Raw genomic sequence first — 14,906 nt, 5'->3', positions numbered from 1 at the left:
TGCAACTTTGTTCTTTATTTTTCAAGTCTCCTATAAATGTATCATCATACACTCATAATTTATGAAAGAAAAAAGAAAGGGGGGAAAAAAGAGTTCCTATCAGATATGTTTGGAAATCTAATTCCAAACTCTTCATCTCTAAGAACTTTTTTTGGTAAACACGTTAACCTGTGTCACACTATGGGCAATTCCTTCATATATACCTTTCAATTCATTAATTCTCTCTTTGGCATTGATAAATTGCTCTTTTTAGTAATCTGCTGAGGATTTTTTTCTTTTTAATTCTAGTAGTTAAATTTATATTCTACTCAATAGCTACCTTTTTCTATTAGGTCTGTTTTTTGTTTGATCTCCATTTTTAAAAAATTTTCTGTCTTAATTAACATAAAACATACCTGTATTGTATTCTATGTTAAACTGTCCTTTTATTTTCTCACGTTTTCTGGGGAACCAATGTTCTGGTTTACCTTATCTGTGCTCCTCCACTCAGGGTAAAGTATTCCTTTGTTTGATTTATAATGTGTATCGTGAGGACTCCTTCTACAGAGCTTGATATCTCAGGAGCTTTCAATGCCACGCCCACCGAGCCCTCTCGGGAATGTTTTTGTCTACACCCTGCTGGGAACATCAGGTCCCAAAGCTTGGGTCTGGTTTTTACATTAATTCCTCATTCTGGACACCAAGCGCACTGCAGAGGTTTAGACTGTGCTCATTTTCCCTCATCCCCCACTTGTTTTTTCAGTCTCCTTGACGCCCAGTCCATGGGAAGGAAGAAGAGCCCAACACAGCCACCTCAGGATCAGCGGGACGACACTCACGCACTTAAATCCTAGGTCTATGCATTCCTCCACTCAAAGACAGCTGCGCTTTCTCCACTTCTTCACTCACCCCGGAAAGTCTTCTGTTTTTTTTATTAAATCTGATTTATGATTTTATAAATATTTATTAAATTTTACTTAGTAATTTCAGCAAGAGGCCTCCATCTTGCTGGTTCCAGACGTCTCTGACACTGTGAAAGTCATACCAGCCCGGAGCAGCTGATGTCTTCAGACACTCTATGTGGGGGAGAAATAAACAGCTACCTTCTAAAGTCATTATTTCATGTTTCCTGTCACCTGTTCAAAAACAGTCCTGTTATACCTTCGACTATTCAGACTGGAGAACCAAAGACTAAGGGAAACAGAGAATATTGTCAGAATAATAAAGAGATTGTCATTCTTGCCAAAGCAAACTTTTGAAATAGGCTGCACAACAGAGACAAGGAAAACTTCTTTTACACAAAGGGATATGATTGACATTGTCATTTTTTCTTATGACCTGAAAAATGACTAAAGTTACCTCTGATGTTCTCTTTCTACTTTAAAAAAAATATATCTATTTCATCAGAAACATAATCAATCAAAATGTATTTTAAGTAAACAAAAGCAGAAGAAAAAAGAAAGGCAAACGTGGAGAGGGACATATCGGTACATATATTTTGAGCCCAGTACAATGTATCCCATGACCCCATCGCCCCTAGAACCTCCAGACAAACAGACAAGTACTATCACTACGGTCCTGACACTTCTGTCATCCTTTACGTTCATTCTTAATTGGAAAGCTCTGCTTTGCGGTACTTGTTAAAAGCGTCACTCTCCCAGTCCTGCCTCCGTCCAGTGATTTAGAACGCGTTGTGATCTACGTATTCACACACAGAGTGAGGCCGTTCTCTGCAGAGACTTCAGCACCCAGAACCCTGCACTGGCCACGGACAGTCACCCCAGTTACCTGGCCCGGGGGCTGACGAGGCGCCGCTCTCCTCGCCGTCCTGCAGGATAACAGCCAGGCCCACCGAGTCGGCCGGCAGCACCGAGCCGCTGAGGTCGACGCGAGTCAGGCTCTGGGGCTCCCTGTCGGAGCGCCTCCGAGGTGTGTGCCCCTCTGGGCCTTTTCTCCGGGGTCTCAGCACAATGTGAATGATGCTCTGCTGGTCCAGGTCACAGCTCTGTGTGAGGGAGACAGAATCACAACCAGAATGAGCAGGCGTTACACCGCAGGTGGAGCTGAACCCGCCTTCAGTTCTACAGAGTGCCAAAGACAGAGGGTTACGTCCTTCTGCACGCAGCCTGGAGCTCAGTCGTGTCCAGCTCTTGCAACGCCAAGGACTATAGCCCTTGAGGCCCCTCTGCCCACGGAATTCTCCAGCAAGAACACTGGAGTGGGTAGCCATTCCCTTTCCCAGGGACCTTACGGACCCAGGTCTGAATGCTGAACCCGGGTCTTCTGCACCGGAGGGAGATTCTTAACCATCTGAGGCGCCAGGGAAGCCCCAGGAACCTAAAGGGCGGTGACAACTGTGACTGATCAGCATAAGCACACACGTATGTGTTACACAGGCATGGAGAACTGGGGCCAGACACCGAACTGTAGGCGTTAATGGGATGCAACAATAGATAAAGACTGAAGTGGTGTTCAAACTGACATGAAGTCTAGCAGGGAAAAAAAAAAGTATCACATTGTATACATAAGCACACAGAAAAGTAATATGTTTCAAAACTGTTTTACCAGAAAGGACATGCCCTTATCATTACCAAATTTAAATACTAGCACCCTTTTCTGTTTTTTTTTTCCCCTCTTTCTGTTTTAAAAAGTACAAAGAATTTGTTATTACCAATTACAGGGCAATTTTCTCTACAATTTACAATATACTTCTTTCCAGGAGACCCCACAAATACTCCAAAATCCCTAGCAATCACACCAGCAGGCCAGTGAAGCAAGAGGAGACGTTACCAACACAATTCTGATCTTTCACTGTTTCATCCTATCTCACAATTAAAACCAGTGAACATCTACAAAAAAGCTCTGCAACTATATATGGATTTGTATGAACCACAGCAAGCATCATTCTTGCTTGAAAAACTGAGTGAAAAAGCGTTTCCTCTAAAACCAGGAACAAAACAAGGATGCCCGCTCTTGCCACTTTTATCCAGTATAGTCTTAGCCATGAGAATCAAAAGAAAAAAAAAATTAACTCATGGGAATCTCTCACAATCCTATATACTAAAAACAAAAGATCAGAAAGATTAAGGAAACAATCCTATTTAATATCACAACAAAAAGAATAAAATGCATAGGAATAAAGCTACCTAACAAGACAAAGACCTGTACTCAGAAAACTATAAGATACTGATAGAAGCAATCAAATGCAATAGAAACAGATGGAGAGATACAGCATGTTCTTGGATTGGAAGAATCAATATCATGAAAATGACTACACTACCCAAAGTGCCCTACAGATTCAATACAATGCCTATCAAATTACCAATGGCATTTTTCACAGAACTAGAACAAAAAATTGTATGTTGTGTATGCAAGCACAATAGACCCCAAATAGCCAAAGCAAGCTTGCGGGGGGAAAAAAAAGGAAGCTGGAGGAATCGGGCTCCCTGACTTCAGACTATACTATAAGGCTACAGTAATCAAGGCTTTAAAACTCAGTAGAATTAAATTTGGACATCAGATAATTTGCTAAGACAGAAGCTAGACCAACAAGTCTCAGTTTCAGAATATCTACCAGGTAGAAACAGTTGCTCATGGGTCTGTCCCTTCTCCCAAGGAGCAAGGACCCTGCTCTCTCAACAACCCCCCACTGCTGCCATTCTCCTTCATCTTCGGAAATTTAAAGAACACCCATACAAAATGTAACAATACTGGTAACAAGTATAACACCCTTATCCACCCTCAAGTGCTGTATTATTCCTAGCAAACTTTAACAGGGGACTTAACTGTAGTGTATTTTCTATGTCAAACAAAGAAAAAAAAGGCAATTATTTAGGAAGGCATTTCAAGGTGTGTGTTTTTTTTTTTAACATAATGGTTAACAAATGTTTTGTATGGCTATTGCTAACAATGAGATAATGTGGTTAAAGACAGCATGAGCTTAGGGCATTCCGTGGGAGTCAGAAGAACCAAAAATCATTCCCACTGATTCCGCTCTCTCATGCTCTCGGTCACCTCCATAGTGATGAATGAACACAAACTCCAATTTATATTAATTGGATGAGAATAAAAACTGTTCGTTCAACTTGATCTTTCGTTTAAAAAAATAAAGACTTTGAAAAGACTGGCACTTTGTGATTTATGCTTTGAATTTATTTCACATTTCTTACGGCTAGTTTTCATTATGATCAAAGATGTGATGCTACACAGAGATACTGAAAGCCCCCCACCCTCTGGTTGCCAAAGGCCGAGGAATACAATTACTGGGAAAGGTCAATTAGCTGCACACTAATTAGCCCGTGTGAGTCTCAGCCCTGTCACCCTGGATGTCCCTCCCACCTCAGGCCTGGGACAACTTCGCTGCTCATTAGGATCTGCACGCAGGGAGCTCTGCATGGAGTAGAGGAGACAGACAGAGGCAACTCATGGTTCCCCTTAGCTGTGCGGCAAGCGGTTTATTGTGAGAAGAGGCTGGCGCGGTTTGCCCAGGTGAGTTCTTTCAGGGCTTTCACTCATCCAAGATCATGCTTGCCTAAATACAAAGGACAACAAACTAGACAATTGTTTTTAACCAAGTTAAAACTGTTTTATATTGTAAACTTTATAAGAAATGCCCTGAAGTATCTTTTCAAAAAACTAAGGTCATGGAATCCCGTCCCCTCTCCTCATGGCAAATAGGTGGGGAAACAATGGAAACAGAGACAGACTTTATTTTCTTGGGTTCCAAAATCCATGGGGACAGTGACTGCAGCCATGAAATTAAAAGACACTTGCTGCTTGGAAGAAAAGCTATGACAAACCTCGACAGTGTATTAAAAAGCAGAGACGTTACTTTGCCAACAAAGGTCTGTTTGGTCAAAGCTATGGTTTTTCCAGTAGTCATGTACAGATGCGAGAGTTGGACCACAAAGAAAGCTGAGCATTGAAGAATTGATGCTTTCGAACTGTGGTGTTGGAGAAGACTCTTCAGAGTCCCTTGAGGTCAAACCAGTCAATCCTAAAGAAAATCAGTCATGAATATCTGTTGTAACGACTGATGCTGAAGCTGAAACTCCCAGTACTTTGGCCACCTAATGTGAAGAACTGACTCCCTGGAACAGACCCTGAAGCTGGGAAAGACTGAAGGCAGGAGGAGAAGGGGATGACAGAGGATGAGATGGTTGGATGGCATCACTGACTCAATGGACATGAGTTTGAGCAAACTTCAGGACATGGTGAAGAACAGGGAAACCTGGTGAACTGCAGTCCAGGGGGTCACAAAGAGTCAGATACAACTTAGCAACTGAACGACAACAATCCCTGTCCACAAGTCTATTCTCTATAATCGTATCCCCACTGCTGCTCTGCCATATATGTGTATATGTGTGTGTCAGTCGCTCAGTCACATCTGATTCTTTGCGACCCTGTGGATTGTAGCTCACCAGGTCCCACTGTCTATGAAATTCTCCAGGAAAAATGCTGGAGTGGGTTGCCCTTTCCTTCTCCAGGGAATCTTCCTGACCCAGGGATCGAACCCATGTCTCTTGCATTGCAGGCAGATGGTTTACAATCTGAGCTACAAAGGGAGCCCTAACCGTATGTATACATATGGCTGATTCATGTTGATATATGTCAGAAACCAACACAATATTGTCAAACAATTATCCTCCAATTAAAAATAAGTAAAATTGCTAAATAAATAAGTGAGTGAAAGAACGGGACGGCCGCTGGACGAGGGCCACTTCTCTCCCCTTCCTTTTGCTTGTCTTTCTCTTCCCCTTTCTCCTGCCCCTCCCCTTCTTCCCTTTTCCCATTTCTCTCATGCTGTCATTCTAACCATGCTTTCTCACGGCAGGGAACTCGAGCAGGCCTGTCACTGCTCATTCACAACCAAAGAGAAGCGGGTGTGCCCCTTGCTTGGTTTCAGCCCAGTGGTGAACTAAGAACAGCCCACTATGCAACTAAGAACCAGCCAAAACAATACATCCATTGCTTGGAGGTTGTAGTAAGTTGGTAGTCAGCTGGAATTGCACCAGCTGTGTTTTACTTCATGGCTTTTAAACAGACTATTAGACAACAAAGAAAATGTTTATCTGGAATCAGTAGAAAGCCAGAGTGGTCATTTTGAACTCCTGACTGCTATAAATCCAAAAATAAAAAAAAAGTCTTGAAAAAGAAATAGAAGAATCTCTCACAGGTGAAGTAAGAATAGGTATTTCCTTACAGAGTCACATACCTACCAAAGAGCTGTAAAAATGACTCTTGAGGGGAGAAACATAATCAGAGGCCACTTATTCTTAAATACTAAAAGTTTCTCCCTGTGTCAAGGAGACGCCTGACTGCCATGTAAGACAATCTAGCCAAGAGCTCTTCACTGGGGCTCATTCAGTAACTCGGGTCTTTCAAGTCCCTTGGGCACAGGCCTGAGCTTGAGTGACTTCACAGAGAGAGGGAAATATTTAGTCAGGCTCTTCAACAGCAAGGAAGGAACAAGAGCTGACAGGCATTCATATATATTTTTTTAAACAACTGGCACAGAGATAAACGGTTTCACACCTTGCTATAAATTCCTTAAGTTTCCAGCCTCAGGTTTAAAATTTGAGATATAAATACAACACATTGTTACTTATGTCAGCTCCTGTTTCATAATCTGGATATCTTATGTCACAGGTAACGATTCTTTCACCAAGAATAAATAGAACATGAAACTGCTATCCTCTTGCACACCTGTACACCAAGCAGATGCCTCCTTGAGTTGCCCTCCAGACACTGGCTGGCAAGAAGGCATGTGAGTCAGTTCTAATAAGGTGGATGAACCTAGAGCCTATTATGCAGAGTGAAGTGACTCAGAAAGAGGAAAGCGAACACTGTATATTAATATACACCTATGAAATCTGGAAAGATGGTGCTGATGAAGCTATGTGCAGGGCAGCAATGGAGACACAGACAGAGTGAACAGGTGGGAGGGGATGGGAGATGGGAGGAAGCTTCAAGAGGGAGGAAACGTGAATCAACATGGTTGATTCATGTTGATGTATGGCAGAACCAACAGAATATTGTAAAGCAATTATAGTCCAATTAAAAATAAATTTTTAAAAAAGGCATTGAGAGCTTGAATGAATTGGGACAAATGCCTAGACTCTGTCATTTGACTGTAAGAAAGGATAAATGGTATTCATTCTTTCTGTTTCAGCAGTTGGTCCTAACTGATTCCTTAGTGAGAGACTTTACAGGCTTCAAAATCAATGCAGATGGTGAATGCAGCCATGAAATTAAAAGACACTTACTTCTTGGAAGAAAAATTATGACAAACCTAGACAGCATATTAAAAAGCAGAGACACTGTTTTGCTGACAAAAGTCAGTTTAGTCAAAGCTATGGTTTTTCTAGTAGTCATGTATGGATATGAGAGGTGGACAATAAAGAAAGCTGAGCACTGAAGAATTGATGCTTTTGAACTGTGGTGTTGGAGAAGACTCTTGAGAGTCCCTTGGACTGAAAGGAGATCCAACCAGTCAATCCTAAAGGAAATCAACACTGAATATTCATTGTAATGACGGATGCTGAAGTTGAAACTCTACTATGACCACATGATGCGAAGAACTAACTCATTGGAAAAGACCCTGATGCTGGGAAAGATTGAAGGCAGGAGGAGAAGAGGACAACAGAGGATGAGATGGTTGGATGGCATCACCAACTCAATGGACATGAGTTTGAGTCAACACCGGGAGTTGGTGATGGACAGGGAAGCCTGGTGTGCTGCAGTCCACGGGGTCTCAAAGAGTCGGACATGACTGAGTGACTGAACTGAACTGAACCTCTCTTTCACTTCAGTTTTCTTCCAACTAAAGGAAGTATAGTGGATTGAATAGTATCTACTTAAAATGCATGCCCATCAAGAACTTTAGAATTTGAACTTATTTGAAAATAGGGGGTTTGTAGATGTAATTGCATAAGGATCTCAAGACGAAATCATCCTGCATTTCGGGCCCACTGGAGAAAAGTCCATCTAGTCAAAGCTGTGGTTTTTCTGCCAATCATGTATGGATGTGAGAGTTGGATCATAAAGAAGGGTGAGCACCAAAAGTTGATGCTTTTGGACTGTGGTGTTGGAGAAGGCTCTTGAGAGTCCCTTGGACAGCAAGGTGCTCAAACAAGTCAATACTATAGGAAATCAATCCTGAACATTCTTTGGAAGAACTGATGTTGAAACTGAAGCTCCAGTATCTTGGTCATCTGATGTGAACTGCCAACTCATTGGAAAAGTCCCTGATGCTGGGAAGGATTTAGGGCAGAAGGAGAAGAGGGTGTCAGAGGATGAGATGGTTGGCTGGCATCACTGACTCAGTGGAGATGGATGTGATCAAACACCAGGAGATAGTGAAGAACAGGGAAGGCTGTCGTGCTGGCAGTCCATGAGGTGGCAAAGAGTCGGGCAAGACTGAGCAAATAACAACAATTCTTTCGACATTTAGCTAGAGGAGATTTTAAGATCTTTAAGAGGGAGAGGTGAGAACTGTTAGCAGCAGCCCCATCACAAGCCTTCTCATCTTTGCTTCACTTTGATTAGGTAACAAGCACCCTGGTCTACCCAGGATCATTGAGTTTATACCTTTTGTCCCACAGTGACTAATAATAGCTCTCCTTGAACTTTCAAAGTCTCCTAGTCTGAAGGATAAATCATATGGTCACCCTACTCATGGTTGCCTATTTATGACACACAGTATAGAGGCTCAAAAGTAAATTTTGCCCTGGAGAAGGAAATGGCAACCCACTCCAGTATTCTTGCCTAGAAAAATCCATGGACAGAGGAGTCTGGCGGGCTGAAGTCCATGGGATTACATGACTGAGCATGTGTGCATGAGGGTGGAGGGAGATGGGTTGGTAGCAATAAACTGGTTAGAACTAAAAAAAAAAAAAAAAAAAAAGTAAATTTTGTAGTACTTAATAAATAATTACAACAGCAAACATATCTATCATTTTATGAATTATCTATATGCTAGGCTTGTTCTTAGTATGTTCTCATTTTACTCTGTACAATGCCATGGTGAGATGGGTACCATTAATAACCTCATTTCATAGATGAGATAACTGACAAAGGCATTGAGTATAAGCCAAAGGTAAGTACTAAGTGGCTGAGCTAGAATAATCACTAAAATTCATGTGGCGTAGTACTCACTGCTTACAAATCCCTGTTACCAACATATTTAACCTCACCTGACACTTTCACCAACTCCATCTCAAGTATCTATCATGTTCAGTATTTTCACAAAGCCACTTAGAGTTCAGGAAGACAATGAATTAGCCAGGATTACACAGACGTTTATAAGCAGGTGGGCTTCTATCCAGGTCAAAACATGCATAAAAATCATCTGAGGTGCCAAGGAGAACAGCTTTTCCTAGTGCATCCTAGCCCTGCAGAATCAGAATCTGGGGGGTGGGGGGGTGGGCAGCAAGCTGCTGCACTTTGCGCCTTCCTGCCCGGACTCTCTACGTGCAGTCAGGCTGGGAATCTCTGCCAAAGGCCAGAGCCAGACTTCAGCCTCTCGGCCCCAACTTTGCTGCCCCACTTGAAACTTTCCATTCTGGGTACACAGGCAGCCCGTACTGAAGACTGGCACCCTCCCTCACCTCTGCTCCAGTCGGCCACCTGGTGTCTCAGAGACTCAAGAGGCAAGACAAAGGATGCCTCAACCTAGCCTAAGACAGACTCTAGAACAATGCAAAACAATTTGTAGGACACTCAGGCCTTCCGATGAAAATGTTTTTTAAAAAGTATGCACAAGAAGAAAACAGCAAATGGATAAGTATCCACAGAGCAGAGGCCAATTATATGTGTGGACACTACATTTGTGTACATACATACATATGTATATACACATGTGTGAGTATATGTGCGTGTGCATATGTATGCACATCAGGGGCTTCCCTGATAGCTGAGTTGGTAAAGAATCCACCTTCAATGCAGGAGACCCCAGTTCAATTCCTTGGTCAGGAAGATCCACTGGAGAACGGATAGGCTGCCCACTCCCGTATTCTTGGGCTTCCCTTGAGGCTCAGCTGGGAAAGAATCTTCCTGCAATCCGGGAGACCTGGGTTGGATCCCTGGGTTGGGACGATCCCCTGTAGAAGGTGACTCACTCCAGTATTCTGGCCTGGAGAATTCCATGGACTGTATAGTCCATGTGGTCACAAAGAGTCAGACATGACTGAGTGACTTGCACTTCACTTCACTTCATGTATGTACATGTACACACACAAACTGACATGTTTGTTTTTAAACTGGAAAATATTATGGAGAATTTGCTATTTCTTAATCATTTGCTAAAAGTTCAAAGGCTACAAACTGAATATAAAAATCATAGAAGAGATTAAAGACAGCAATACGTATAATTCTATAAATACACGTGTGAAATGTAACATTCATTCAACAAATATTTTATGATCATGCTATTAGCAGGTTGTGCACTATTCTTTATAAAGTAGCGACTGAAACAGTCATTAAAACAAACTAACAATTTCCCTCCCATATCAATGTGCTATTTCTGTTTCCCAGAAACTAGATACATGATTCTAAGTTCATATAGAAAAATAAATGTGCAAGAATATCTGGAAACATTCTGTAAAGAGGAGCAATGATAGGTGTGGCCAGGGGAAGCCTTAAATATGATATAATGTCTCTATTTTCAACTATATGACACAGGAACGTGAATAAAGGCTTACTTAATGAAAAAAATAAGAAGTCCAGAAACAATTAATGTTTTGGAAATATGGCATAATAAGGCCATTGTCGGGTTATTAACTGGCCTAATTTCAATACTGCCGTGTCTTAGGGAATGGGGAGACCCAAGGAGAGGGAGAGACACGGGGGAACACCCAGATTATAGGGCTGTCAGAACGCACACATATATCAAGTACTTGCCATCTTACATGGGTGTGGTTAGTGAGCACCCCAAAAAAATCACAGGAGTAGCATTAAAGATCACTTGTCATAGTTGACCCTAAAAAATACAGTAATAATGGCAAAAATGGAAATATTCAGAGAATCCTCAGACTGTGAAACAGAGACCCAGTGTGAGCAAATGCTGTTAGAACAATGGTCCTGATGGGCTTGCTTGAGGCAGCTTTGCCACAAAGCTTCAATATGTAAAAAACACAGTATCTGTGACGCGCAGTAAAACATAGCACAATAAAATGAGGGATGCCTGGAGTTGTAAAAAATATTTATAAATTGTATATTCAAGCTTTGAAAACTTGAAGTTGTCAAAGAAGTCTTGCTTCTATCCTTGTTTATTCTAGCCTATTTGCTTCATATCCCAGAAGCAACTATTTTTTTCCTTTAGTTATTTGTTTTTCAGATTTCTGGTTTATTCTTCCAATGTATAACTTTAAAAATAAAAATATTATCTGAAATGTATACGTGTGTTCATATTTTAAGTCTCTTTCTTAGGTAAACAACAGTATATTTTATATAATATCATCAAATTCTTTCTTCAGCTAATAATTCATCCTAGATCAACATGAATCAGCCATAGGTATACATGCTGATGTTTGGCAGAAACCAACAAATTTCTGTAAAGCCATTATCGTTCAATTAAAAAATAAAAAAAAATAACCCCCCTATAATTCATTCCAGAGCTGTATATTGAGATTTTTATTATTCTTTCTCATCTCATGTGTGAATAAAGCATAGTTTGTACAATCAATACCCTATCTTTCCCAAATTTTTTAAATTAAAAAAATTTAAAACAGCACATCTATGACTAGCTTTGTGTATATATCTTTAAATATTTTCCTTCCAGCACATCAGTATCAGTGCTGGCTCATAGAAGGGGCCTGGGAAATCAACACTTTCACAGTGATGAGTCCACCTAACACCCAAACCTTGGTTTCTAAATATCTGTCCTCACTAAAATGAACTTGATGAGAAATAGATGTTCTCAGCTCAACAAGCTGAAGACAGAGAAAGAACAGTGAGTAGCCGGAACAACGTGTGCATCTTGTGCATGTTAGCATCTCATCAAAATCAACTTCCTTCCCTTCCCAGGCACCTAGCTGACTACATCTCCCAGCTTCCTTTGTATTCGTAGTTCTCCTTAGCAATCATTTCTGCCAGTGGAATAAAAGTGTATGTGATGGGTACCACTTGCATGGCAAAGCAGACTTACTGAGGTTGTAGTGAGACATAGAGAAAGAGACAGATACACAATAAAATGTCTGATCAGTGGGTGGGTAGGTAAAATACAAATATACAGAAAAACTTCAGCAGGACATCCATGACCAAAGACTGTACAAGTGTGGTTTGGGAGCATGCACACATTATATCATCAGGCTTTGGGAGTGAAAATTAGCTTTCTACTCTGCACAGATAAAAATTAAAAATGACATCATATAGTAAAGTTAAAATTAGTAGGTTGAAGGGGAGATTTCCTTTTTATTTTATTTTTTAATTAATTAATTTATTTTAATTGGAGGCTAATTACCTTACAATACTGTGGTGGTTTTTGCCATACCTGAATCAACTGTAAACTTACAGAATGCCCCTTAAGGGAATAGATTTTATCATATTTATTTGCTGACTAATTGCTGAATCCATTGCCTTTTAAATATTTTTTATGTTATTTTTAATATTTTTGTTGCTTTCAGTCATCTTTATAACTATCAGCCTCAATCTTTGTGTTTCCTATTTTGGAAATCAATCATTCTCCCTCTCTGCTTATCACCTCCATACTGCTTACACGTGCTTTTCACCTTCATATTGCCTAAAAATTAGCTAAGATCTTGAACTTACTTTCAGAAAATCTTAGGCCCATCAACATTACACATACAGTGTGGCACCAATAACATTTATCATTTAAAATTATCATAACTAATAAGCAAACACCATAAGTTTCAAACCCATTTCTCCTGTAAATAAAATACTAAATCTAAATTAAATAAATACTAATTGATAAAATACTAAATTTAAAAGTATCATACTTTTTAATAAGTATGGTAGTGTGATTTGAATGGTTGCTATTACAATATTCCAATCTTTGAGAAAGACTATGATGGACAGAGGAGCCTGGTGGGCTGCAATCCATGGGGTCGCTAAGAGTCGGACACGACTGAGCGACTTCACTTTCACTTTTCACTTTCATGCATTGGAGAAGGAAATGGCAACCCACTCCAGTGTTCTTGCCTGGAGAATCCCAGGGACAGGGGAGCCTGGTGGACACAGGGGAGCCTGGTGGGCTGCCGTCTATGGGGTCACACAGAGTTGGCACGACTGAAGTGACTTAGCAGCAGCAGCATGATAGGGCATTAATTAGTATACTCAGTTCTTAGGCATCAGTAGAATTCTTATCTGCATGTTTCTTTTAACATCTGACCAAGTAGCTGGGCTTTAAACTGATCAGGTATTTTACCTGTAACTTTGTAACAACTCGGTGAAATAAGCATTTGAGTTGGGAAAACTAAAGCTCAAAGAGTTGCAAAATTTACCCAAAGATAAATGACTGGATTTGAAACTAAGTTTATCTTATTCTAAAACCACTACTTTTGACTATTCTTTTTCTCTTATCAAAGAATGAGTGATTAACTATGATTAGTGCATCCAAAACTTGCTTCATTCTATAATCGAAACAGTTATAAAGGCAGAATTTGGATGCATTTAAGATGAATTCTCAAATTGTTCTACATCATCTCAGAAGGTTGTTTAATCTAATGGTCCAGTTTATCGAAACTCTGAGAAATGATTACAATATGTATGAGATGCAAACAATGTTGTAAATAAGGGATTTTTGCCTTGGAGGTAAGCTAAAGAGACTGGGAGACCCACAAACTTCTAGAAGGCATAATTCTAATATACCTTCATGGTAAAGGTAATATGTCTCCCAAGTTAAAAATCACTGAACATATGGAAGATATTTTTTACAAGAATGTATTTTTTAATAATGGAATATATTCATGAAAATGATTATAAAATACTGTTTTTTTTTTTTTTTTCTAAGTCATACTTTAGGTGAAAAGTGAAAGTGTTAGACACAGTCCTGTCAGACTCTTTGTGACCCCATGGACCATTGTCTGCCAGGGTCCTTGTCCATGGAAGTCTCCAGGCAAGAATACTGGAGCGGGTAGCCATTCCCTTCTCCAGGGGATCTTCAAGACCCAGGGATCAAACCCAAGTCTCCTGCACTGCACGCAGATTCTTTACATCTGAGCTACCAATGTTATCTGTTTAGAAAAATTTAAACATGGAAGTACTACATATTCAAGCAGACTTGAACTTGAAGATAATAAAAGGTTTGATTTAAGGATTATTTTTCTAAAATTCCCATTATTAGAATCATTCTTTTCTGTTTCTTATGGTTTATTCCAGGAAACCTCTATTCAACTGAAAAGCATTAACTGGGAGGGATAAATTGATAGCAAATTACTACATATTCGGTTATCATAAATAGAAATTCTGTGAAAGAATGGAACATGGGAAAATTAGTTATCATGAAAAATGAAAGAGAAATGGTTGATGTAGAATATATAGCTGAGATGGGGAAACTTATGCTGATAATTTCAGAGGCGAGCGACCTCAGAGAAGCCACAGACACAATAGCCGGTGGGATCCAGGAGCTTGTGGTGAGCCCAGAATGCCATATCTCAAAATTTTCCTATCACATTATCCAGGTCAAATATTCCAGTTTTTGTCAGAGTTCTGAACTGTGCTCAGGTCTCCTTCCCCTCTCTGCCTGGGGGTGGGCTCCACTCCAAACCAGGTCACACAGAACTACTGTGTTAGTAGCCACATCCTACCATCAACCTACTGGTAAATTAAGCCAACAGGGAAAAGTCTACTGCTATGCCACAGTAAGGCAAAAAGAAAGTGAAAGTTGCTCAGTTGTGTCTGACTCTTTGCGACCCCATGGACTGTACAGTCCATGGAATTCTCCAGGCCAACATACTTGAGTGGGTAGT

General features: G+C 40.5%; 1 protein-coding gene across 1 annotated transcript in view; it reads right to left on the bottom strand.

The window, feature by feature from the left end:
* PRKN (parkin RBR E3 ubiquitin protein ligase) overlaps positions 1–14,906 on the bottom strand; it is a 1,209,190-nt gene that overhangs the window by 841,584 nt on the left and 352,700 nt on the right. Inside the window, exon 4 of the mRNA XM_070461506.1 lies at positions 1,768–1,984. Within this exon, the coding sequence (XP_070317607.1) occupies positions 1,768–1,984 (217 nt within the window). The remainder of the gene's footprint in view (positions 1–1,767; positions 1,985–14,906) is intronic.

Source organism: Odocoileus virginianus, chromosome 34 (assembly GCF_023699985.2).
Source record: "Odocoileus virginianus isolate 20LAN1187 ecotype Illinois chromosome 34, Ovbor_1.2, whole genome shotgun sequence".
In the NCBI taxonomy this organism is placed as follows: domain Eukaryota; kingdom Metazoa; phylum Chordata; class Mammalia; order Artiodactyla; family Cervidae; genus Odocoileus; species Odocoileus virginianus.
Note: the sequence above shows the minus strand (reverse complement) of the source record. Positions and strands in the feature narration are given on the sequence as shown.